Here is a 27,830-nt window from a genome sequence, read left to right on the forward strand (position 1 = left end):
ACTGTACTTTGAAGCCCCAGGTCAGTATGCTGCCTACATAATCTAATGGTTGGATGCTGAGTCCCACAAGGCCTATGCATGGGATTACAGACGTGGTTCAAACATCTAACACTACATAATCAACCTTGTTATGAAAATAGAGGACCTCAAGGCATGTTTCGATGACAACTGAAAAGAAGCTGGAAGAATTCCCGTTACTTTCAAAATATGAATCATGGGAGATACCAGCTGCATCTCAATTAGCAGAACAAGACGTTAATCCTGATTGGGGTATAGTAAAGTTGAAACAAGAAAGAAGGATGAGGAGATGGGATAGCTGAATGGAAAAAGGGATCTATATGAAATCCTGATCCCTGGCTACATCTGATAGCTGGATCTGAATTCCTGTTTGTGTGAACAAGTTTAGATGAGGCAGATTTCTGCTTGCCATCAGGGGACTGGTCCTTAAGTGACAGCACGGAGAGTGCTTATCATCAATAAAAAGTTTGTGTAATGAACGGAAACATTTGTAACATTTGTGGGCTTCTGGCAAATGCAGGGTATAATGCTGGCCCACGATCTCTTGCACATTCCCCCTCACTGCCAGATGATCCATTTTCAATAACAATTACAGCTGCTTCCAAGAATCCCTCAGTGCACTTTCCCATAATGTATCAAACAGACCTGCTCATTTCAAAGAGGAAACGATCCGCCCGGGCCATGCGCTCAATTTCATGTTTATGCTCCTCCAACAGGTCAGTATCGCTCTTTTCAGGAACAAACTTCAGCAGCTAGAGTGACAGACACAAACCAAACACCGAGATGAGAGACCCAGGGAAAAGGGGAGAGGCACAACAAACCCTGGTGGAGAGAGAGAGGGCCCTCAGATTTCTCTGCCACCATGGGGAAGCATTACATTGACTCAGCCGTGTGACCGTAACTTCAAAAAAAGTGCAGCTGTGCCTACAAAACTGACCTTTTTAAACCTTTGCTTGCTGTTCTGTCTTTATCCCTCACTGACCCCATTAGATTAATTTTTAATTCTATGGGGAATTTCCCATTTCTAAATCCAAAAGGCCAAGTGCTGCTGCAACTTACCCAAGGGGAAGTACAGAGGGAACTGTGATTCCCACAGCATTACTTGGAGTTTAGACTGGTGCAAACAAGAGCAGGATGTGTCCCACTCCGTGTGAAGTACCCATCATGCCTATCCTAGCGTACACACAAAGCCTCATCTATCTCTCTCTTGGGTCTGCCCTACTCTGCTGAAACAATAAACAATAACTAAGCGACTGGATGTTTGCGTGACATTGGCTGCTATTCATATGCTGACCTTAAAAGCTCATACTTTGACAGATTTTTGACATATCTGGTGGTAGTTGTGCTTTAGTATGGTTATAAATATTGCCATGCACACAGCCCCAACGCACACCCACAAAAACTGCTCACAAGGCGTATCAAGCACTTCCCTTTTTACCACTTTAATATTTTATCCCACTTCCCAAAAAACGTGATATTCAATGGTGTGGAGCATCAGAAGCTTGTAGTGACTTCTAGAGCAGCTGTGAGTATTCAGATAACATGACAAGTAGGCTATAAGTTTCCAAAAAGGAAAAGCTTTTGCACACAATTAAATACTGTGACTGCACACAAAGGAGGAATCATATTTGTCAAGCAGTTCAGAATTACAGTATTTTGCGCACTCCTAAGAAACTTTATCATATGCATCTTTGGTCAAAGCATCATCTTTCACTCTCTATAAATGGGGGAAATTGGGAAATGGGAGTTTAATTGTTTGGGCTTTTTTCCTCACAAGTTACACTGTGAACCAACTGCAGGGGACAGAAGTCCCTGACTCCCTTTCTAACCATTCTAGTTAGAATGCGAGACCCCTCTAGTCCTGGCTCTAACCATTGACCTCCATGGCCTGGTTCATGGCATTTCCCAATGGAAAAGTTGCAGAGAGAAGGGATATTAAGAAAAGGAAAAGAAAAAAGAAAAGAAGAACAACAACAACAACAAAAAAACCCCTGCAGTTAAAGAAGAGATGGGAAAAATTATGGCAAAGACAGGTAAGAACAAAGGACACGAAAGGAAACCTCATACCAACTGTAATCATGCACATTTTGGATGAAGAAGAGAAAACTGTTATAAGATCACCCTGATACAAATACAGTTACATGAGGGAGGAATATCTGACAACATTGGGAAAAATACTTTTCTCATGCTCCCAGGTAGAGCTCCACTGACATGAAGGGCCAAGTTCAGATCTGCAGACATACCAGCAGAGCCAGTACATGTATCCACTTACTTGAGGTGAAAAAAAGGCCGTGAAGGATTAAGAATAAGATAGATCTGACTGTAATCTTTCTCACCTGCTCAAGCATATCTTTCGCTAGGTCTTCTTGTTCGTCCATCTTCAAGATTGCTTGTCTGATTTCTTCATTAGACAGTTTCAGCCTTTCAACAATATCAACATTGTACCATTAGTGCAAAGCTTTAGTGACTCTGACAGAAAGTAGTAAGTCTGAAAAGCTGCGCTAAAAAAGCACAAAAGAACCATGGGAAGTTCTACTATGAAGCTGCTATTCTAAAGTATTCAGCAAGATGAACGAATCAGTTCCAAAGGCAGAGATTTTATCCTCTTCAGCTCATCAAATACACATCAAAAACTAGATGGTGATTAAGAACAATCAGGTCCTCATAGATGGAAGGCGCTTCCAACTTCCTCCATATCAGATACCTCCCTCATCAATTCTTTTGCTATAATAAAACCCCTCAAATCCATGTGAATTGTAAATGACTGTGAGTCCATGTAACACCCTGGCTTGTGTATTAAAGCATCTCCCAGAGTAACAAGTAATGGGGCTGATTTTTCCCTTACAGATCTGAGAAAAGGGTTTCTTGTAAGACTGGTCATGCTAGGTAAGTTCACTCCGTCAGCAGTCACTGCTGAAGAGGGAATTGAGAGCATCTACATATCCATGTTTCATATCCAATATGAAACAAGCTCTGAAAACAAAAGCTTATTATATTATCTGAGGTATTAAAATTACACTCTCCTTCCCATCTACTCCTGTCCATCTGTGTGCAATGAGGAGGGGTCAGCATTTACAACAAAACACAGAATCAATTAAAAAACCCTCAAGATCTCCACTTGAAATCCAGGGCAGACCAGAAGGAGTCAAAATTTGTGATTATTGTGAGGCTATTGATAGATTACATGAAATGAACTTGGTGATTCTCAGTGCAGATTTCAACAAAGAAATGCACAAGTGACAAATTCCACCCCACTGCCCCCAACCCATGACACCCCCATCAGTCATTTCAGGAGAGTAGGGGAGGACCAAATGAATCACAAAGGAAAGGCTATCCCCAAGAAAAATCTCAATTTTGGGACTGAAACAGGAAAGTGTGAAAAGAAATATTTGAGGAGTGAAGTCTGTAGTCTCCATGGACCTTCTACAATCAATATAATTAATTAACAGCAGAAAGAGAAAATGCAAATATAAATGAGAGACAGGATGATGCATGAGGGAGAATGTTTTTGTCTTCAGTGCTAAGAAATTCCATGTTGGAATTTCACATTGCTATTGCCATTTGGATGGAATCATATTTTTGGAACTAGGTAAAAGCATAAGAAAGAGTTTTATTTTTACAGACAGGAAATATTACTAAATCTAAGAAACTTAAAACATTTTAATATTGCCCAATATAACCAACAGCTGGAAACTAAAATATGAATCAGCAGACATTCAAAAGCTTTTAAATATTACACCTCTGAACTAATTGCTCTCACTCTGTTCCTAGCTGGTCATTGTGTCTGCTCTTGACAAGGAGGGCAAACTGATACTAACCAAGTAAGATAAAGCTACTGAATTTCCAGAAAAGCTACATAATTGGGCCACTCTTGGATGAGATATAAGGATTAGAAGTTTTACAATGAAAAGGCTGGAAACTTTTTATTTTAGGTCATCAGTTTGACTCTGTATCAAAACAAGAAACCTCAGTACATGGGGTTCTGCATAAAGCTCTAGAGTCTCGATCAGAAAACGGAAGGGTTTCTTTTGGCGTTTAATAACCAGGAATTATAAAGTGCACAGTTGTGCGACCCTGAACCGATCAAACCCTGTGACTACACGAGGGCTGAGAAGCATAACGGTGGGTGTGGGCCTGGCTCCTAGCAGACACATATACACATGCACAGACAATTCGGTGCGGGCAAGTTTTTAAAGTGCCGCATTTTGTTGGCTATTTTTACTTTAGGAAGCACGTTTACGTTTTCCAGAATCTGCAGTCCACAGATGAGCTCTGCCTTGTGACGCAGGTACACAGTCTGTCAAAGGGGATGCAACAAGCCAACCCATGAATACCAGGGTGGGGTTTTTTTTGTTGCTACTTTCACTGAAGTTAAGAAGAATGAGGGCAAGTTTCACATTTTTTCCATACAAGTAACTCGAGCAGTTACTACACTGACCACTCCATTACACAGTGCAAGTACCTCTGTGTGTGTTTGAGGATGCAGTAAAGAAGACCATACAGACAGATTTGAGGTACGTCAACACAACAGACGGTGTAGTGCAGATTATTGATGATTTTGCTGTTCTGTCCAGGAGCCTGAGGACTTCAGACTCCAAGCTCCTCTGTTTGCTGCCATTCATCAGCACTAAATACACTTGAAAACATCTTCTGTTCAAAAATAATTGAGAGCCCCAAGGACAGACAGTTAAACAAACACTTTGATTTCTTGGACGACTCTGTCCCCTGCCATCAGCAGAAAAACATCTGGCTTGAATGGTTTAGCCCACAGTAGAGAGAAGCAGAAAGCTTGCCAGCCCCCTGCTGAGAAGCCGTTTAACTTAGTCACTTACAGGCCTGTAACGGGGTCACAGCGCCTGCAGGTGTGCATCCTAGATTATTACCAATCCAATTACAAGTACAGAAGGATTTACACCAAAAGAATCTTACTCTTCCAAAGTGGGCTTGTTCCTCTTCTGTGGCAGGACGCGTTTCAAGAGCTGTAAGCATCAACAGCACAAAACAAGGATCTACCCACTTGAAAACCGGCTGAATAACTGGCCAAAGAATTGTTAATCAAGTGATTCTTGTGTTTTCAAAACTCATGCCCAGCCACGCAGTAGATCATAAAGATGGCCAGTGGTAATGTGAAACAGATGTGCTGCTTTTAAACAGAAACAGGTGAACTGATTAAAGAGGAACCTAAAGCAGATGCGTAAAATCTTTCCATTTAGAGCTGAATAGAGGCATCCCTCAGAGTCTAAAACTCATATGGGACAGACAGCAAATTAAAGTGGAATTACGGCCCAAAAATTTACACTACAGAAATTACATTTCAGTATCTATTGCAAAGTCTGCAATGACCTTCTTACAAGCTCTGCAGATGCAGGCACTCTTCCTCCAGCTGCTGGAGACAACTCAATTCGGAATAGCACACAATTCAAGCTGTATTCTCTCTCCCTTACACTCCACCAAATCATGGATCCTGGCATCAGAACTCAGGAAGTAAATGCGACCAGAAGAAAACAGAATGCCCTCTTCCTCAGCTGCAGCACATTCATTCATAGCACAGATAGCGACTGGTTGTTCAACAGCGGCCCAACACTGGTCAGATGAGGAAGGAAAAGCATCTTTACTGAGAATACTCCCTCCTTCTTCCCTCACCCATACATCTGGTGGCAGCATATGGAAGTCCAACTGCTTGAGTCATCTTCAAGCAATGTTAAAGCTCAACAAGTACCAAATAACTTCTGATATGGTACTTAGCCTGCCTCCCTCTATCCCCTCTGGCTTCATAAATAATCTCTATTGACTCTGCAGAGTAATTCATCACTAATCTCCCCAGGACACCTCGGCTGATTTAACACCAGCTTCACTTGCAGACATCAAGTGGTTTATTGTTTCATCCTCCTGGAGAAAGCCAGCAGCCTGACTCTGAACATGCCTGGGAGACATGTTGCCGTTTTACATCAGCTTCCCTTACAGACATCCAGTGCTTGCTCATTTTTCCTTCTTAAATATACCCATTGATTTAACTCACAGTAACCTCCCCCCTTCATTCCTCCCTCCCATGGATCAAAGCAGAATACTTGTCGCCCGTTAACCATCTCCCCCCCAGAAGAAAAAGTGAGTTACTTCATGGGCTTAAACCTTCCTTAGCTTTTGAGAAAGAAGCATGCTGGCCTGCTAGCAGAGAACCCCGAGTTTCATTGCAGCTACATTAAGCTCCCATACCACAGGGATCACAATCCCACTCTTCCTTTTATCTTGGAGAAGGGGACTGATTATCATGGATCAAGGCCATTTTCTACTTCAAACTGAACTGAACCATAGCACTTCCTAAAGATGCCAGCAGTAGTAGCTGTGACAGTGAGAGGTACTGACTGATACTTAGGTGCATCCTAAGGTCAGTTTGTATAGCTCACCCAAATCTTAGCTGTTACTGACTGCCAACTTCTCCATCTCCACAACTCATTTCACACAGGCTACTACTCAATTCACTCACAAACTTTGTGACTGGGACATAAGACTTCTCTAACTGCTGAGCTTTCCTAAGGCTCTGTACACTGCCAAGCTACAGGCTGTTAAATATCTGTGCTTTGGGAATACTCATTGTCACTACCCCATGAAGGCAGGAAAAGAAGATGTTTCCCTGCTCTCAGAAGCATTCAGGAGTTAGGCTGGTCAAACTGCAGGTTCACACAGAAGACAGAAGGATGCAGCCACTCTTCTCACATCCCCTTATCTCAGCTGTCAACTCATCTCATCAGTGAAGAAGACAGCACCTTAACCTTTTGGGGACAACAGTTGGGACATTTTACCAGGTACATCTTACACCATTATATCAATGTATTGGGAAAAAATCCACCAGTGACTTTTCAGCACTTCACTGTGAAAGTATTCTGCCAAGTGCATAAAGAATTAGGCTTTTCTTTTCTTCCTTCCACAAAAGTGCATGAGTGGACAAATTACTTTGCATCCAAATATCCTCAGTTTCCTACCACAAAGGATCTGGAGATGGCTGTCTTTCTAAGCCAAGCAGAGCAAAGCAGGGCCAAACTTGGTAATTCCCAAATTACAGTGACATATTGATGACGCAGTGGTTCATCTTTTATCACAACCCTACCTACTGGTTCCTAGTTGTGATCTAAGACAGGATGGCACTGACCATTTAACGCTCAGTTTAACCTTGGGGTTTATCATCCTCAGAATAGCAGTTAAAGCCATTTATTGTGGACCTTAACTTAAAAACAGTAAAGGTCTCCACGAACCCAGGAGACACTGTTTATTGCCTAGTATTTTTCAAGACAGCACACTGAGGAACTGAACTTCTGAGTCCGATGAGCTGTTTCTGTATCAAGATATTATCTGTACCACAAAATATCATACTGCTTGGAATTTACCTTGAAATAACGGTGAACGCTCTACTGTCACATGGCAGAAAGGCACATGGGAACTGAGGGCACAGCAGAGCAGTACACGGAGACTGACACTGGCTGAATAGCTTGTCCTCTTAATGTCTGAACTGAAAGGATTTAGAAGCACTGAGGAGGCACAGCTATGTGAGAAAAATACTCGGTCTCTCTAGTATTCTGGTTGGAAATTCTGCACAAGTCCCCTTTCTTCTCCCTTATTGATAGACATTTGATTCGACAATCGCGAAATCCACAAACATTTCGTGAAGCTGCCTGCTAGTATCTAGCTACTGTCATATTCACATTTAAGACTATTTCTGTGTAGTTGGATTCTGCCTTCTGCTACTACTGGTTTTATGGCATTTTGCTAGCACTCACACTGTTTGAACCTCTTGAGAGGTTTACTGCTGGCCAGCTGAGCCACAAGAATAACAAACATATCTCAGAAGAACACTGACATAATTATTTCGCTGGAATTCATGCAAAATATCTTGCACAAAAAAGTTCCACAAGTATATGTTCAGCCTTCTTCTGAGCAATGTGTCTCATAGAACTAGACCTCTCCAGGGCATTTCACAGAGAAAGACCGTAAGAGATACATATCTTAGGCATGTTCTACAAGGACCATTTAACGTTCTACATTAAATTAAAGAACATCTAAAGATATGGTACAACAAAAAACACTAGAGCAGCAAAAATACCTGTTGCTAAAGTAATGGAGGCAGAGAGAAGCCATACTCATGAGAGAGGTCAGAGAAATTTCCAGCTGCTGAGTGAAAGCAGAGAAACACAGGGATCTGGGGTGACTCTTCCAGACCACACAAGCCTGACAGTAAATCTCCAGCCTGGTGGAAACTGAAGACATCAGGAAATTCATGAGGGATAGCAGATTTCCAGTGTGACAGAAATAACTGTATGTTGAAAACACCATTAAGAAAGCCAGATTTGAAGCTGGTGGGTGCCTGGACTCACCACAGACAGACAGGTCCTGGCTGAATTATGGCCTCCTGGAAAAACTGTGAGATAAACTGATCTTGTGCCTATTCAAACCTTTACAGTTGGCCTATGGGACAGAGCTTTGTTTTGGATCCATCAGATTCCATTAAACAAGGACAACTACATCCTTCCACTTCAGGAAAACTGAAAAAAGCTGCTATCAAGTAGTGGAAATAGAGCTTTTTTATGAAAATAGAGATGAGAACGGGGAAGAAGGCTTACGAATCTGTTAACTGTCAGCAAAAATCAGCTGGCAATTCAATTGTCATCTCTTTTCAGTCTACCATGCTCCAGTCTCTTTGCAAAAGAAAGCAAGAGACATCTATTTCTCACTCTAGCTAGGTTTTGGCTTGTTGGACCATATGAAATATGAGCTCTGCCTGACCCCTTTTAACACAGTGTTAGTAAAACAAAAACATTTGAGTAGTGGAGGGAAAGAAAACCCAACCCATGCAGCTATTTTACTTTAAAGGACACGACAGTTTAGTGTAAACAAAGGGGGAATAAACTACAGGGATATATGCACAGTAAGAATCAATTGGAAACAGCTGTTGGCAGATACTGTAGCAACCTGAAAGCTGGGGCTGAAGCTCAGGGTTGCACAAACCCTCTTTGTTTGTCACCAGTTTTAAATCCCCTCTCATTGCACGTGTGTGCACCCCCCCCACACACACACGTGTAAGGTGCGCTGCAGGAGCAGCACGGGCATGGCAGCAGTCAGGGATGATTTAGCTAGGAGTGTCTCTCCATCAGGGTTTAACCTAAACGAGGAAGAAATGGGGAAATGAACAAAAACTGCAAAGGGGTCGTAAACCTCTCAATTATTGTCTGCAGCCAATCCTCACAATTGCTGTCTTTAAGAATAGAACCATATAAGCACAAAGAGCAGAAAAAGGCATGAATGTGGAGGTGCCATGTTAGTTCCCAAAGATTTTTGCTTTTCTAGTTGCCTTTAAAAGGGAAGTTTCTGGAGGAATAGCAATTTTGGGCCAAGCTGTAAGATATAGAGTGTAACACTGTTACAAACATTAAATGATCTAAGCCAGTGATAGCCCTGATGACTGGTGTTTCCCATGGTGTAGCACAGCAAAGTCAACAGGGCACAAAGCAAACTTCAGGCTTCTTAGGGACAGCGAGTTCAATCTCCAAATCTCTGTCACTCATGTCAGGCCTGCTAACAGTAAGATCAGGGTATTTCCTAGTGGAGAAGTTGACAGTCACAAAACAAAGCTTTTCACCTCTGTTTTGAGTCCAGACTAGCTTGGGGTGAACTGGCTTCATGGCACACCTGAAGCGAACACACGCTGCGTACCCTGAAGTGCAAGGTTCATGCTTCAATGCCACTTTGCTGGAGGCAGCAGATGGGAAGACAAACCAAGAGACTGTCCTTTCTCTCTCACCATTTAGAGAGGATTTCTCTCAGGTAAGAATGGACCAGACTTGCACGGCGGAAGAGGTGAATGGTGAAAAACTCGTACTGCTGCCATCCACACTGCTTTTTCTTTGGAGATAGAAGATTTTTGGAAATAAATATCGAGTGTCATACCAAGTCATGGACCACCTTCCTGGATCCTCCTCAGCCCAGCCACCTGCACACACTAAGTTACCACTTCTAGGAAATGTTCCACGTGCTTACATGACTTAATCTGAACCCCAGACACACTTTAGCAGGTCTGTCAAACAGCATGAAAATCCTGTTGCCCCTGTGCCTCCCCATTCCTCTGCCCCAGCCTGCAGTCAGCTGCCAACACCAGCAAAGGCATGCGTTGGCAACTGCTGCAGAGAGAGAAATGTAAGCCTTCCCTCATTGCTGGTTTGGATGGTGGGGGTCCTGCTGACATGGAGGCTAATGCCACATAAGTAGCATAATGAGAGTCTCCGTGGGTTTCACTAAGCAATGGAAAGAACTCACTCCAGTCCTGGTGGTCTGGCCGCAACTTTGCTTTTAACTGTTAGTTTGCTAGAGCGGACAAGCAATCACATCCACATGAACCCACATTTTCTACTGATCAATGAAACAGTTTTATTGCTTGGTACTGCCACAGCTTTCCTAGGATCTGTCTCTAGTCCTGCTATCCCTCTGCTGGTGGAAAGGCAACTTTCTCAGGTGGATCAGTGTCTGCACAAATTTGATGTTTAGTGACAGACACCCAGCCCAGCACTCATGTTGGTAGAAAGGCATGAAAAGCATATAAAGGGACCTGATGTCACAGCATTTGAAGGCATTAAAGTCATTGCAGGAGCATGTAAAGGCAACTCTTCGTTTCCAAAGCCTGATTTACAAATACAAGACCTAATTCTTGAATATCTCTTTTTACATTAATCACTCTTTTCACCAAGCATGAAATATAACAAAGATGAACACCACTCTCAGCTCTGCTGTATTCCAGGGAGAGGCTCAGAGTGACATTTAGAAAAAAAACCACATACAGAACAGAGACAAATGACACACACAGAACATGGGCAACACATCGTTAGAGTGAAGTGCAAGCACTGCCAATGAGCTGCTTTCACCTACCTATCAGTACTGATAGTTTTCTGGTGATGAGTCTTCAGATACATCTTGGGGTCTATGTGTATCTTTTTAATGCAGTGCATATGTTTATTAAGTGAGCTAACACTTCAGAGAGACTGCTTTTATGATACTGCAAGAAGGGTTTCTCTGAAGCTCTGCTGGTATTAGACAGCAGGTCTAGGTGAGAAAAGAAACATGCCCGTTGTTTAATTCCATCCCCTCTTGCCTCTACATTGACCAAAGGATACCCTGTGAGCTAAGGCTTAGCACACTTACTTGGAAAGGAGAATGACACAATTCTGGGCCCTCCGGCCGTCAATCACAGAGAGCTCTTTCACCTTTCGTGTGGAGAGGTAAAGGTCTTCTGTTGAACCCATCTCTTTCTGCATATAATTCAAAAGGGAAGGGGAAAACAATCAGTATCATGTTTCTCACCCAAGACTAACAGACTTAGCTGACTGTAATGAACAAAACCCATCCCAATCTGGGAAAATCCACCCACACGGTGAGAAAAGGAAGGGCAGAAAACATGTATATAAGTCCTGTATTACAAGACAAACAGAAGTCACTCATTACCACCTACAGGATCATCTTTCATTCCAAATACTGGACCTGATTCTGACCTATTGGACTTGCTCTACCAACAGTTATGTTATTATTATCATTACGTTATTGTGCAAAACTCGCATGACAGGGAAATCACACATATTATGGTAATGTCCACTGGTGTCACAGCATATCCTTCAGCAGATACGTCCTGCAGGGGTTACACAGCATTCTTGAAAGGCTGCAGCACAATCAGGAAAAATCCTTCCGTCATCTCTTAACGCTGCCACTGGACCAGTCCAATATGTATTATATGAGAGAGGCAAACAGTAGGGCAAGATGACACTTATCTTACTAAATACATCTTACTAAATGGTCAACATCTACATCTGAACTACCCTCTCTTTTTTAAATTAATTAATACCTTTAATCCTACAGAAACCACCCTTTTTCAAAGTTCTCTGTATATCCCCATTGCCAAACTTATCACCTGGAAAAAGCCTGGAAAATCCCCGTCCAAAATGTTTGTCACAGAACACAGAAAGAAACTATTTGCAAACTCGGTCTGACAATCCAGAAGTCTCTGTCTCCTTGTCCTGCCCACACACCACAGCCATGAGATTTGTTTCACTTATAGAGACTGGCTTTCTGTAGTTACTTTGAGTATCTTCTAACACCGTTCCTTAACAGGAAGTAAAGGTAATGATAAAAGATGTTAATCCTGGATAATAGCTCTCTAGTTACCAACAGAGAAGAGGGAATTGGAAACCAGACAGTTTTTATTTTTCCAGCTAACTGCTGCTGGAACCTCTTCAATAATGCCCTTCCATGATATCCATATTGTCATGCCTTGAGATTTTGAGATTTACCAATATAATCCAGCTTTGAACGCAGCCATCAGATTAGCAACGTGACTTCTTTCTTAGGACATAACAGCACGCATGCTGAGTCAGATCAAAGTGTCCATCTACTGCGGTATCCTGTCGCTGAGAGTGCTCAACAGGAGACACCCAAGGAAAGATGTAAGATCATGGCAAGCATACAGTGGTGTTTCCCAGAATTCAGTCCCAGGACTCAAGGTTCTGCAGCTCAGGGCTTACTTATATCAGCATGACTAATCCACTCAAAGAGATTCTGACACCCAAATATGTGAGAGTTAAATGTAAATCATAGATTCATGCTTCTAGTTGTCATTTGAGTTCTTGGTACAATCAGCTACAATGAGCTGATTGTCGTTACATGAGCTGTTGCTCCTGGATATATAAAGGATTCCTACAACCACATCTGTATGTGCTGCAGTGAGCCACCACCACTGCTAAGTGTCATTTATAAGCAGGTACAATGCACCAGCTGAAGACACGCACACAATAGTTGTGCTGGATGTGCCCAAAGTGTCCTGCTTGGCAGAAAAAAAATTGCAATGTTACTTGATCCATCAAATAGTGTTTCCAAAAAAAAAGGAAAATTAGGCATTGGGCAAGTTCATTATTTCTGAGAGAATAACTAACAATACCAAAAAGCAGGGCAAACCCAGTATAATCTGGCATGTAGAGATGTCAAAGTTTTCCTGAGTTTCCTCAGTTTGTGGGGAGGAAGATGGGGGAATGGGGAGACAAGCAGCTGTTGAAGGTACGAAAGGTACTTGTTGGCCTGTGTGTTTGGCTTAAAAGCTTCACTGTCTCTCACCAGCTAATGTTTGCAGACAAGCACACCTGGTTAGTGTTAACCAGCACCCATCCCAAGGAGAAAAACAAATTGTTTCAGGGTTTGACTGTGTGTGGGGTGGAGGTTTAGATGGCTTCCCCTAAAGCTGTGCAGCAGGGATTGGTATAATAGTCTCCATCCCATTTCCAATTCCCCAGCCTGAAAGGTTCAACACAGATGAACAACTTGAACTATTCAGACGTGGCCCACTCCTCGGTCATAAGGACTGGGCTAGTCTCATCTAAAAATATATTCTCCTCAACTCATATTACAGAGAGAGACATTTATAGATACTTGGAGTCGTGTGTAAGCAAAAGCAGATAAAGACTCAGGTTTTACTGAAGCCAGATCGCAAGCTTAGCTGTAGGAAAACAGATTGTATATGGACTACCTGCATTTTCTTAGACATAGAAAAAGAGGAGCTAGTGACTAGCTTTTGTGAGATAGGCCAAACACACAAAGCAAGAATAGTTGGAGCTGTTGTCAAGCTGACGCACAAGATCCTTAAGTTTTACCCCACCATTCTTTACCAACTTTCCATCTGGGATAACATCATGTGCTTCAAAGAGTATTTCAGATTTGAGATTTGAATTGCAAATTCAAAAATCAACTGAAATTTCAGTGCAGTTTGATTTTGCTTAGCCGCAGAACTTGTGGTCTGGTACCACGGCAGCACCCTAGGGTTCTAGTAATTATAAATACTTTAGGGAACTATTTCTACCACATTGACATGTTTCATGATGTGCACTGCCATGATGGCCCAATAAATGGCCCAGAGCCATGTATTAGCCTCACCCAGTGGCAGAGGTCCTGACCAGACTTTCCAAATACAGTTCCCTGAGCACTCATGGTGCCACCAGAGACGCTTGTGAGGACATCTGAACAACCGCCTTCTGAGAGCATCGCTCTTCTCAAACGTGTTGCCAAGAATTTCGCTTAAGAGTATGGACAAACTGAGAGGTAGACAGTTTGAAAACATGTGGGCAGTCTGATATCTCTACTTCTTCTAAACACCATTTCAGTCTTTCCCTGAACTTTGTAAGGGTTTCAGCAGTCTGAAATGAAGTAGGCTTTCCTTCAGTCTAATCCTTTTTCTCCTCAGCTGGCACAAATCCTTTTGCCCAACCAAAGTGCCTTCTGGTTCTACAGAAAAAAAAAGATTTTCTTTATCAGAAAGTCCGTGTCAAGTTGCAATACATCTGGAGTCTTCAGTACTGTCCAAAGCACATGGACCACAGGTGGGAACAGTGGGAGTGAAGGCTCCCTGAAAGTAAGTCCCTTTTCTTCTCCACTAGAGAGAGTATTGCTTTGGTTAAGGAGAGTTCACGTGTGCATTTTACTTTGTCCCTGGTCTTTTTCCTCAGGATCATCAAAAAAGGCACACCAGTAGAAAACACAGAAAGGTTACAGCTAAGTAAAGAATAGGCACTAGTTCCTACTGCAGAGCTAATACAGCTGAAGGAGTTTTTTGTGCCACCTTCCCCACCCAGAACGCAGAGGTGCAAGGGCATATAAAAGAGTAGCATGAGATGAGTCATGACCCCATAATGGCACGGTGCAGGACTTCACCTTGCCACACACTGCGAGAGGATCAGGAGGCAGACAATGATACTCACCTGCTTACAGGAGGAGGGGTTAGTTAGCAGGTCCTATGCAGGCAGCAGCCGCAAATAATGAAGAAGGAAACATGCCAAAAATTAGTCACAGAGAAAGATATCAAGTTTAACAAGGCAGCTGAATTTAGACACACACTGTTTTCTAAGAGAATAAAATGCTTAGCAAGTAATACTGGCCCAGATGGTTCAAAGGTATTTCAGCATTCCTTTGCATATTTTAAATCAGTAGATGTTGGGGAACTAAGAGTTCTAGGTCTTTTCTGAATAGAATAAATTCAGTCTCCAAAGCATAAATCTCTTAGGTCTTGAAGCATTAACTAGGATAACGCTTAAATACCTTTACAAATCTAGTCCGTAGCCTTACTGAAAGAACTTCCAAGGTTAAAACTTGAGGGTCAGTTCTCCTCTCCTGAGGCACAGGCACAGATTGCCATTATTAGTAACAACTTGTTTCAACGGCATATTATACCCTTTAGCAACTTACAGCCAAGTATTTTGAAAGCACTCCTTAACCACCAAAGCAGCCTTGCAGCACTACTGGGTGACAGACTCCAACCATTTCACCAAATATTCCATACTCGAGGAAAACACCAGATACACTGAATCAAAAGTTCAACATTACACAAGACTGGAGCAAGGTCAAAAGACAAGTGTAGGAATTCTTGGTCCAGCATTCTTACACTGGACAATTCTGCTTTTCCTCATAGCCACCAAAAATGACACACTGGACTTGAGAGAGGAGAAGAGACCCTTTGTCATTAAAAAAATGAAGAAGAAAGAAAAAATGTTTAATGTAAATGAAACTGGAAAAAATATGAAGATCATGTTAATAACAGCAAAGAAAGAAATGTCTTTATCTGTACTCATTCAACATTTCAGATGCAAAGGAGCAGGCCTTTGCACTGACATTTTTCTTTACAGACATTTGGATGAAGTTTAAAAGTCACAAACCCAGCGTAAACACGTACTTGGCCAGAGTGGAGTATTTCCAAAAATAAAAGAGGAGAAAAGACTAAGTGTGAATCAACTGGAAAAGTTCTCATAAGATTTTGATTCAAAAGCAATTTTGGTTGCCTGGTCTTTTAAAAAAAAAAAAAAAAAAAAAAAAAGAAATTTGATGAGGACTTGTTGATTGGAATCCAGTTCACACTGGAGTGAGTATGGATGAAAAAGAAAGTATCACGTATAGTAATAACAATGGCATATTTAATGGGAAAAAACCAACACAAAACCTTCAATGAAAGTTGGAGGGGCAGCAATGCTCCTAACCACACAAAAATATAAGTAGCTTACATAAATGATACTCTAGTGTCTGGAGCCACTGTCATGAAGTGTGTTTAATGAGGATGGGAGAGAACTGTTCCAAGACCCATGGAGGTCACTCTGCGATGATGGCTCCATTCCAGTGGGCAGGGGTAAGGGTCAGGTTAGTTTATGGCTGAATGGGCCAGGCTGCTTTTCAGTGGTTGGTAACACAGCCATAAATATTATGATTCTAACTGAGAGTCGGCAGACCAGGACAGCTTTGACTTTGGATTTTGGAGCCCAAAGGAGGCAAGCCTTTGCAAGGTTATTCCTAGTGAGGAAGCTGCAATGTTTGCACCTGAAACATTGGAATGGCACCTTGATGCTGCAATGGCTACTTATGTGCACAGATGACAGTCAGACAGTCAGGCTACTTGTAAGACAACTGGGAGCTCCCCATCATAGCTCAGCTTTTGGCACGGGGTCTAAATCCAACCTTGCAACAGCACTGAAGTTTTACATGCCTTTCTTCCCATTTATGAACTAATTTCTTGTTTCAAGGAATGGGATTCACAGAAAGAGAGAGGGACCCACTGAAACAGCAACAGCTATTTGCAGGAGCAGAATGACAAATGACATCTCATCATGCAATGGGTAACATCACATTCTCCACAGTTCAAGTTGGGATGCTTATCTAGGTGGCTGTGAGCTAGTAAATCAGAAGAGTTATTCATTATGTCTATTGGATTAGATAGGAAAACAAGAGAGAGGAGGGAACAGGTGGAAAGTCCAAAGACAAGGGGTTGGTTTGTTAATTTCAAGGTACTGAATAAGTTAATCATAATGACAATGAAGTAATCATTATCACTATAAGGCTTAATCATAAAGGCTGCTTATGGCAATCACGTCTGTGTCTTTTCCTAAAACTCCAGAGCAATGATCCAATTCTGCAGAGTACAAAAGATAGAATTTCTCCAAACATATTCCAAAAGCAAAGGAAAGCTGGGGGAGTTCAGGGAGTGCAAGTACAACCTCTCCCCTGCTAAATCTCATTTAGTGGAGACAGACAGATTGAAGGTGACTTGCTTTCCAAGAAAAAGAGGAGGGAAAAAAGACATTCTAATAAATGGCTGCTTTTAAACTATGCTGTTTGTGTTATAATCTGTAATTCAGGCAGTTTTTGTCACCTAGCCAGTTGGGTCAGTTGTCTGTTCAAGAAAAATAGACAAAGCAAAAGATAGCTAATTCAGTCACCTTTCTCAGTACTCAAACAAGTACAGACTTTTTGTCTGGATGAATGGGAGAAATAGAAAGATGGATATCAAGCATGAATGTAAAGCTCAGGGGCTTTTGGAAGCCAGTGGCCGTTCAGATCAAATAAAGCATTACCTGCTGGGAGCTGTTGTCTCTGAGAGTTGACCATTAGCATGAACTATGTTGATAACAGAAGGTTATACTCTGCCCTGTATGTCCTCCCCACTTCTTTTGGTCTTGTGATTTTTTGAACAGTGGCAGAGCAGCAAAGGATGCAGCCTGACTGCAGGTGGACAAGGGCCCAGATCACTGTCATGTGTTCTTTCCTCCTCCAGAAATGCAGGGAAGACAAGGTGTAGAAGAGTTCACCCTACCTGGTGTCTCTGATATGCAGAGAACATCTTTTCAAAATCTTCTAGATCCAGCACCTTGAATGCCTTTAAATCATCGATCTCATTCCAGATTGTGCCATGGATCCTCTCCTGAAAGAAAAGGTCATATTTTAATAAGATAGCAAAAGCTTTTAGCTAAAAACACCCAATCACATTTGGACAGATCATTCTCTCCTGCTCACTGGCCATATTCCTATGTACTACTGCTGTCATTTTAGAGGGCACACTTTGTTTCAAGAGTCAAAGGAGAAAAAAAATAGCTTTGGGGGTTTCTTTGTTTTTTTTTAAACATACTGAGTATTTTGTATTTTTCATCGCAGCAACCATCTGATGAAAGGGTACATTCCAAGACTCGCAGACCGCATCTCAAGCAATATCTATGATCCCACAGTACGTTTTCTTTCAAGAGTGGCCATCTGTCTAACACAATGATTGTGGTCATGCTGAAAGAAGTGTTACCATCATGAGGAAAAAGCTTAGGAAGGGCACTGATGCATGACAAACCCCAGACACATCTTCCCTTCTGCAAATTTTGCCAGGTTCTGTTGCAAACCCCAAAGGGTGTGTGGTTTTCATTCTGCCTGTCTGTGAAAGTAGTTTAAGATTATTTTTTTTTATTTTACTTTTGAGGCTCTGAGTCTTTGAAGCCTAATTGATCTCCCCTGCCTACATGAGTTCTTTGTTGACTCAAATAGAAACAAACCATATCCAGATTTCTGAAAGAGCACCATCCACACCAACTGGAAGTGTTCACAACCTGGGTGATACATTATCCCGAATGCCAAGGATCCTAGCTGTTTGGCAGATCATTAGCTTGGAGGGAAGCAGGCACAGACTCCTCCAACTTTGCTGTCCACCAACCCTGGACCAAATAAGCTCTTGTAGTACATGAATTAGCTAATCAGCAGTCATCCTAAACTAGGAGAAGGCCTTGGGGTCTCCTGATGACTTTTTCAGGACAGATGGCCTCGCTGGCAAAGAGGACACAAAGACTGAACTACCTTCTCCTTCCTACTGACTGTTAAAGTGCATGTTGTGTGGGACCAGCTTTGGGCAATTACCCATTCAGAAAAGGAAAACTTTCTCTTCACACCTGACAACACTATCTTCCAGTTCATTTAGTTAATGAAGCATGCATTTATTGTACTTTATTAACTGCAAAAATAAGGAAGGTGTTGATTAAAAGAAAAAGGAAGTGGACAGAAGGGATTGTAAAGAAACCTAAGCAAACCCCAGGAGATGAAGAGCCAGCAGAATACTGATGCAGGGAAAGCCAGGAACAGCAAGGAAAAGCAATGAAACCCTCACACAGGCTACAGCTCCGAAGTACCTGACCTGTACCTACACAGCAAAGTGTGTTAACACTTCATTATCAGAACTAATTAGGAACAGGCTCTACTTCCCATTCACAGTCATCAAAGGAATGAGGGAAATGTGCTAAGCCACAAGGCTCAAGGAGCAAGGAAAAACACCTGATGGGAGGATGAAATGAGGGGAAATAAAAGTGTGAAGTGTTCTGGAGGAAATTCCTGGCAGGGCAGACACTGTGGAGGAAAACCAACACCCTCCCTCCAGAGGCAGCCTGTGAGTGCCTGAGGGCAAGGAAGGGTGTCTGCAGCGCTATTTATAGTGAGAGCATATACTAGATGGGAGCGGCACCCATCCCTGAACAAGCTCACCAATATCATTGTATAGTTCCTTGCAATTGGGGCGGCTCTTCTTTCCATAGCAGGAAAAACATCATGACCCTGTGACTGTAACATGACAAACGAGTTCAGGAGGCTCACCTCAGCCAAAGGAATAGGAGACAAAGTTAATTTTCATTTTATCCTAACCCTGGAGTCCACTGCCAGTCTTAGCCAGAAGCATCCAGGCAGAGTGTTCATTCTCATTCAATTTCCAGGCTGGCTTTATAAACCTTGAATTATAAATCCTGAGGGATGTATTTGAACGGCAGAGCAGTTCCTCACTGTTTCAGATTGTCCCATCAAACACTGAAATGGAAGAATATTTCTTGACAGGCGCCAGTGGACAGTCCTTAGAATCATCATTGGGATAGAGCCCCGAGGATGCCAAAAAGCTCTAATGCTGCATTTGGCAGAAGCCTGCATGTGACTCAAGAGACAGCTACTCATGACAGTCTTGCCCATTTACCTGTCCTGCTGACAAAGCTCCCACAGGAATGAAGTTTCCCCACAAAGGCCAAGAACAGTGAAAATGTGCTTCAGAACAGGCTAGTCCAAATGAATTGCAGAGGTGCCAGAACAGGCAGTTCTGAGACTTACAAAGGGATTGCAGAGAGTAGTTCTCATCCATACTTTCCCAGAAAAACAACCTAAGGAAGTGTGAATGATTCTCATTTCAATTCAGATCCATTTTAAGACCCAGTTTGAATCTCGTCCTGTACAGGATGGCTTGTACGCTAGTTGTAGCGGAAAGACAAATTCCAAAGCAACACCCATTGCAATGGTGTGCACAAATAGACCTTTGACCCAAGCAACCCCATTTTAGTACCAAAAGTGCTAATCCAGTCAAAGAAAAAACGAGGCAGGCAGAGGTATAAACAACCTTTGTTACACAATACACTTGCAATGGGGCTCTCCCTTCTGTTTCTACCCTAAGCTCTGCCCTTGAAAACTTTCATGTTGCTGCCAGATAATTTCGTACACTGAGCTCTTGCTACTCCGTTATGGATTAACTGGCTGATAGTTCCTTGTCATCAGCCAGAGAAATTGCACATTTTAAGAGAAACAGGCTTGCATAATGTGGTTGCTATGATAAATGATTCCCTCAGCACCATAAAAAATATTTATTGTCTATAAATAAGAATTTAAAAATAAAGTAAATTCTTTATTTCTTCTTTACTTTTTTCTCTCTCCATAAAAAAAAAAAAAAGAAAAGGAAAAAAGAGAGGTCACTTCATCTGTAACATGCTTTTCTCCCCATATTTATTTATTTCTTCATTCATTCATTTATTCATTCTACAAATCTTCCAAGATCTGTGGTTCCTCTGCTTTGCAAAGTTTTAGCCCCCTTTGAAAAGCAAATTCTGTGAACTACGTTTCCCAGCATCCTCTACCAAAATGGTAGGACATACTTGGTAAGGAAACATCTTATTACCAGAACAAGTATTGGCAAGACATTTACTCCATCAAGCTCAGTTTTTGGTGTGTTGCATTTAACAATTTGCTTGCCATTGCAGCTGCAGTTACGTCATTCCCCCTTTGTAATGAAGTCCAATTTGCCGAGAGATCTACCAAGACTAAGAGTGTACCAAGTGTAGCAAGAATAAGAGTGTTCCATGGAGCTACAAATCATATCAAGCTGCCCTGTACTTCCTCTAACAGATGATTTTATTTACCCTGAAAGATAAATAGTGATACTCTGCAAGCCACAAAAGTCCATTGTGCCTCAATAACCTCGCAGCAGGAGTGAAAACTTACAGTACTTTGGGAAAGCCTTTCAGTTGTCCTGCAGGCCCAGAGAAATGATAGAAACTATGAGTGTCCAGTGAATACTGGAGCAGGCAATGCTGCTTATTTGTGAAGCAACTTGAAATTTTAATTCATAGAATCATAGAATGGTTTGGTTTGGAAGTGGCCTTTAAAGATCACCTAAGTCCAACCCCCCTGCCATGGGCAGGGACACCTCCCACTAGACCAGGTTACTCAAAGCCCCGTCGAAACTGGCCTCGAACACCTCCAGGGATGGGGCATCCACAACAACTCTGGGCAACCTGTTCCAGTGCCTCACCACCCTCACAGTAAAGAATTTCTTCCTAATATCTAATCTAAATCTACCTTTATTCAGTTTAAAACCATTACACCTACTCCTATCACTACACTCCCTGATAAAGAGTCCCTCCCCATCTTTCCTGTAGGTCCCCTGTAAGTACTGGAAGGCCTCCCCGGAGCCTTCTCTTCTCCAGGCTGAACAGCCCCAGCTCTCTCAGCCTGTCTTCATAGAGAGGTGCTCAGCCCTCTGATCATCTTCCTGGCCCTCCTCTGGACTCGCTCCAACAGGTCTACGTCCTTCTTATGTTGGGGGCCCCAGAGCTGGATGCAGTACTCCAGGTGGGGTCTCATGAGAGCAGACTAGAGGGGGAGAATCAGCTCCCTCAACCTTCTGGACACTCTTCTTTTGATGCAGCCCAGGATACGGTTGGCTTTCTGGGCTGCAAGCATACACTTGCTCATGCTGAGCTTCCTATCAACCAACACCCCCAAGTCCTTCTCCTCAGGGCCGTTCTCAATCCATTTTCCACCCAGCCTGTATTCGTGCTTGGGATTGCCATGACCCACCTGCAGGACCTTGCACTTGGCCTTGTTGAAATCCATGAGGTTTGCACGGGCCCACCTCTCAAGCCTGACCAGGTCCCTCTGACGGTATCCCTTCCCTCCAGCATGTCGACCGCACCATTCAGCTTGGTATTGTCAGCAAACTCGCTGAGAGTGTACTCAATCCCACTGTCCATATCACCAAGAAAGATGTTAAACTGTGCTGGTCCCAATGCTGACCCCTGAGGAAAGCCACTCGTCAATGGTCACCACTTGGACATCGAGCTGTTGACCGCAACTCTTTGACTGCAAACATGCAGCCAATTCATTATCTAACAAGTAGATTCATAATTCCATTATCAATCTGAATAAGGGATATCAACAGAGTGCATTTTTAAGATTTCTCTCTTGATACCAGATCCTTTCCTCAGTGTAAGAAAAATCCACTTTGAGCAAATTGTATTTCTGGCATGTTTGTTAATTGAGACAGCTGTTTTATCTCACTGGAGGACTAGGCACCACCAAGGCTATTATGAATAGCTTCACACTGAGATTTTGTAGAAATCTTTCCATTAATTTTGAATCTCTGGCGGCAGTCCTGCATCATTGTTTGCCATGATCCTCAGGCTGCTTTTTGGAAGAATGTTCTCAAAATCAGAATCATCAATTACATTACAGAAACATTTAAAAAAAAATAAAATCAGTGTCAAATTGAACATTTTCTGTTTATGTGATCTCTTTTTTGGGGGGCGGGGTGTTGGTGTTGTGTTGTTTGGGGTTTTTTTAAACCATATGCGGTATGTAGAACAAATACCTTTCTTCTGAGACAATTTCACTTCGGTCTATTTTAGGGCTGGCTAAAGAAAGCCACTTCCAGATCATTGACTAGAATCATTACCAGCCTGACTCTTAATGGGAAGCTGCTTCTCCAGCCATGAGATAACAAGCAGCGTAGTTGAAGGTTGGCTTGATTTACTCTGATAAATATAAACATATTGATTTGAAGTTATTAAAGAGGTAATTACATTAATCCATACTTCCAGCGCGCTTCAAATTAGTCCATCATTTGGATTAACCATAAATATCTGGTCCCTGTTTGACCTTGGGAGTTGTGTAAAATTCAGAGTGGGAGAGCAAACTCCACTTGCTGTCCAGAAACAAAGAAAGGAATCTTTCCAGGACATTACAGTGGTTACATTGCAATATCTTTTTCTTAAAAAACAGCGATCCTTGGCATCAGCACTACTGTAGTGCTGTATGAATGGAATTCACAGACAATGCTACAGTGCTGTATGAATGAAGCTGTGGTGTGGAAGGGTTTCACCAGGACTCAGCCCATCAATGCATCTAAATGGCTTTGCCACTGATTGTCAGCTCACATCAAAGCTAGTACAAAATCTTTAATTCTCAAAGGAAATTAGCAGGTTGTTGGAGTATACGAATTCGTGTTGGAGCACGAATACTTCACAGTCAAACCTTTTTTCGTGGTGCCCATGAGAACTGCGGACAATCTGTTATTGTCAACTGCTAAGAGTTTTAATACATTTGATCATTGTCCTAACACGCAACAGCTCAGTCCTTTCCTTCCAAGGACAATATCAGCATTGGGAAAAAAAAGGTGTCATATGAATTGCCCTGCAGAACAGCCTTGATTCTGCTACTGAGAAAGTATATTGCAGCCAAATCCCTCTCAGCCAGCCCTGTCCACACTCCTGTCGGGCAAAGTTGGCTTTCTCTCACTCCCTTGTGGCAGGCTGCATGGATAGAAAGGGGTTGGCTCTCATGTGGGCTGCCTCAGTCCTGGCATCATCTTCACACTTAAGAAAGCTTAGGAGAGAGACTCTGTACTAACTGCTTTGAGAAGGATGGTCTAAACAGTATGCAGAGATACCGAAGAGCTGAATAACATATTTGACCTGGCTCCAGCCCTAAATTTGTGTACAGCTCTGTTTCCAACACTGTGTCACTGCACCTTGCTGTGTTGCGTGCTGCAGACACGCCTGTGCTCTTCGCTAACTAGACCGGTCTTTTAAAATAGAAAAACATACACATGGTGTCAGATGTATTTTCCCTCAAAAATTTTTTGTAGGGAAAACTTGTATTCACGTGAACTGGAAGTTAAACACTACCACAAACCACAATAATACTGTGCACACTTTCAGGCCTCAGTTTCCCATGCTCAAAAACTCAAGATATGCTGCTCCCAGCCAGTATGCTTGTTGTGAGTCTTCATTCATTCATGTACGGCTACTTTGACAGTTCAGGATAACACCACAGAATTGCTGCAATGGTAAGAAAAGGCAAGATGAGGCCATCCAACCAACCTGTGACGTTGTATTCAGAGGATTCATATCCATGTGAACAGAAAGACAGTGCCCAGTACTGAAGCAGGGAATCTGGGATAACTGATGAAGATGGCCAAAACATATTGCCTCCTCCAGCTGTCAGCAGAATTAAATAATTCCATAACAAAGTGCACCCCAACTAACAAGGCAAGCCACCTGTGTCTGCACCACAACCTCTGCAGTTTTGCAGAGACCTTACTAGGTCAAAACACTAACACTGGCAAACACCACAAAATGAGGCCCGCACCCTCTTATGCCCCTTTTTACAACTATTCTGCCTTCCTCAAAATAGCATCTTTTACCCACCTCACCACCCAGGTCTTCAATTTTATTAGCACAGCTGCCTTCACTCCTAACCAGAGGGCAGGATAAGCCTACAGTTACTGTACGCTAAACAGAAACACCTGTGACTCTCTCTTTTTCATATACGTTCATATATATACATATATTAGTTATTATTTCTTTTCTTCAGAGCACTAAGTCCCATGTTCTGCAAAGGAAAATAAATCCTCGTCCTTACATTCTCTCCCACACCCCCCACGTGGCCTTGACAGACAAGCACAGACGGTGCAGCAAATATTTCACTTCACTTTATTTTAAAGAAAAGGAGAGAGGGGGAGAGAGAATTCTTGTGGCATTCCAGAGGTCCCTGGACACTCATTCCAAATGCCGGAGTTGGGCCCTGGGTGAGTTTCAGTCTAAAAGAGAACCTGGGTTTCTAGGCAGCCATCCAAACTCAACACAGACACTTTTTTTCTTTCTAAATCAGTTTAAAAAAATTAAGACCTAAAGGGAAGGCGGGGAGGGAAGACGAGAGAGAAGTGGAGGGGAAGGAGAGGCAACCAAGGTAGCAGAAAATGAGCACAACAGGAAGAATCCAAGTCCTCCGTTTTTATTGCCAATTTGGAGTTTTATCACCAAGAGACAGAGTTGTAACCATGCAAGGAGAAAAGCAGCTTCCCCCATGGCCATGAAAAAATGGTGAGGAGAATCGGGCCACCTTTCCCTCCCTGGTGACAGCTCCTGACAGTGTAGAGGAGGCTGGTTTTGGAGCTGGTTCTCACCATGTTTTGTCCACGTTGGCTCTGGCCATCCTTTTCCCTGATGAGCAAGTGAGGGCAACTCTGGCGCAGCCGTCCTGGAGATGTCCAGTTCTGGCTTACGTGTCCAGTCTCACTACAGCTTTGCCTAACCAATAGTATGCCCAGATCTACTGCAGCTCACCTAACCAGCACCTCGGTCATCACAGGAGATGTGCTGCACTGCTGGAGAACTGGGGAGACTCCCTCAAGATAGTTACTGACGCCTACTGACCTCAGCCCAAGGAAAGCCACAATATCACTCGCTTCTGTCATCTTGCACTTCATGGCATTAATCAACACCGAGTTATACTTCGAAACTAAATTAATTGGTGAGAGTACTGCAATTTCTTACCTCACTCAGCTTAGCCCAATTGAAGGATTTCAGTGGGTGTGAAGGCTGCGGGATAGATTTCTTCTTCAAGCTGGTGCCACTGCTGCTGAAGGTGGTTGTTGAAGGGGGTGGCATCCCCATGCTGAAGAAAGGTGGTGCTCCTGGTGGGGGAGGAGGTCCTCCTGGAGGAGGTGGTGGAGCAGGAGGAGGGGGACAGCTGGAGAAAGGCAGAGGAGGTGGCAGAGGTGGCAAGTTCTCAGACATGTGAGAAGAGGACAAAGCTAATGGGCCACCTGGAGGGGGTGGTGGTGGGGGTGGGAAGGAAATGCTGCCCCCTTGCTGGAAAATAAAAAACACACAGAAAAAGAAAGCAAACAGTTTAAAAGGCACAATAACTCCATGTTGCCAGCTGATGTGATTTTATTACGAGTCTCAAAATATTTGATGTTTTCTTTAAAGCCTCCTGCACTCAAAGCCATGCAATAAAGGGAGGAATCTCAGCTTTCATTTAAGAGAAAGTTTCAAGCCCTTGAAGTTGTGGAGAAGAGCTTGAAAAAAGGAACCATAAATGGCTCAGAAAAACAGAAAGCTAGTAAAAGAAGCCAAAATGTATTATTTTCTCCTTATGTATGAAAGAAGAGAAAAGTTCAATCTTATGAACTTTTGAACTCCTGGGTTTTAAACCTTAGGATTTGAAATACTTGAATACCTGTCATTAGGCCCCACTAACGCAAAGTGGGAGAGAGGAGGAGGGAATGAATCTGCTTGCTGCAGTGCCTAACTTCTCAGGGCCGTGTCCTGGCGAGTTAAGGCTCAGGCACACTGCTGGGACAGAAGGAGCGCCAAGCAGGAGGAAGCAGCTGCAAATGTCACTTCTGCAGAGCTCCAAGGCAGTACAGATGCTCTTGGAGAAAATCCTGTTTCTTCACCAAATTTACTTTTGTGTCTGGGAGATTTTTCTCTATTCCACTGACATAACAACAAGGGCGACCCCACTCAGCAGTGAAAATTATGGCTAGTGTGACTCAGCAGCTCCTGCACAGAAAGTGGCTGAGGAGAAGGAATGGAGCAGCCCATGCATTACCCACTCAATACCACCAGCTCAGGGATTTCGGTCTCAAATCAAAGCTGAGCAGCTTCTAAGTATTCATGTTTTTAGCTGGCTAGACAGACTCTCTCCTCTCTGTACTGACCATAGAAAGTGTTTCACTCATAATGTGCTTTTATCCATCATTCACTAGTTAGCAGGCTTTAAACAAGGATGGGAAGAGTCCAAGTCTCATACCGAGAACTCATTAAGTTGAGCCACCAGGTCGTTCATCTGGTCCCGGGTCTGGCGCAGCTCCAAGGATTCCTTCTGCAGCTTGTCCTTCATTTTGTTCAGTGTCTTCATCATTTCATCTTTCTCCTGGGTCTTTGTCTCACATTCCCGCTCCTTCTTCTCTAACCTGCTCATCAGCTCGGCATGATCTAAGGGGAAACAGGCAAGTGGGGCTGATGAAATAAAGCTCATGAACAGTCCCTGAAGAGATGCAGGTTACACTGAAATAAAGCTGACAAATCTCTCAGTTCAACTGGGGATGTATAATGAGAGTAGGAAAAAGAAAACAGAGTCTGACTGTGTTGACAGTGATCTTTAGTGATCAGGACAGCAATGCCCAAGTTTCATTTAGACTGTAAAATCACTTCATGTGAAAATTGAGGGAAGCCCCATCCTATGAAATACGTAAACTGATCACCATGAGATAAAATGTACTGGAGGGAACAAAGCAGGGTTTGTCCACAAAAGGAAGAGTTGTGCCCAGCTCTGCTGCCCACTATTCTGTGACAGAATCGGGATCAGTCTTGCACCCTCTTTTGCCTTCCCAAGCACAGAGAATGCACTCACCTTTCCGAAACTTCTCTGCCTGGTCCCTCCACTGCTTGACTTCATTTTCATTCACCAGCCTGAAAGATTAAATCAGATTATTTAAACAACTTCTGAGCTACCCAGGCTGAAATGCAAGTGGCCATTATGTGTAGTACCAGCAAAAGGCAACCTGGTGAATGTACATGTTTACACAGGATCATACCAGTGGTCAGGCTGGTTCCAGATTATGATCTTTACTGTAGCCA

General features: G+C 42.8%; 1 protein-coding gene across 6 annotated transcripts in view; it reads right to left on the reverse strand.

The window, feature by feature from the left end:
- DAAM2 (dishevelled associated activator of morphogenesis 2) overlaps positions 1–27,830 on the reverse strand; it is a 212,829-nt gene that overhangs the window by 23,488 nt on the left and 161,511 nt on the right. For 3 of the 6 annotated variants that reach the window (XM_074579704.1, XM_074579703.1, XM_074579700.1), the window contains 8 exons: positions 27,604–27,662; positions 27,001–27,185; positions 25,737–26,054; positions 17,663–17,770; positions 14,790–14,822; positions 11,200–11,306; positions 2,355–2,439; positions 664–770 (listed from right to left, as the gene is read on the reverse strand). In XM_074579704.1, the coding sequence (XP_074435805.1) occupies positions 664–770; positions 2,355–2,439; positions 11,200–11,306; positions 14,790–14,822; positions 17,663–17,770; positions 25,737–26,054; positions 27,001–27,185; positions 27,604–27,662 (1,002 nt within the window). The remainder of the gene's footprint in view (positions 1–663; positions 771–2,354; positions 2,440–11,199; positions 11,307–14,789; positions 14,823–17,662; positions 17,771–25,736; positions 26,055–27,000; positions 27,186–27,603; positions 27,663–27,830) is intronic. The other 3 variants (XM_074579706.1, XM_074579705.1, XM_074579702.1) reach the window with 1 other exon arrangement.

The sequence above is a fragment of the Larus michahellis genome, chromosome 3 (assembly GCF_964199755.1).
Source record: "Larus michahellis chromosome 3, bLarMic1.1, whole genome shotgun sequence".
Classification (NCBI taxonomy): Eukaryota; Metazoa; Chordata; class Aves; order Charadriiformes; family Laridae; genus Larus; species Larus michahellis.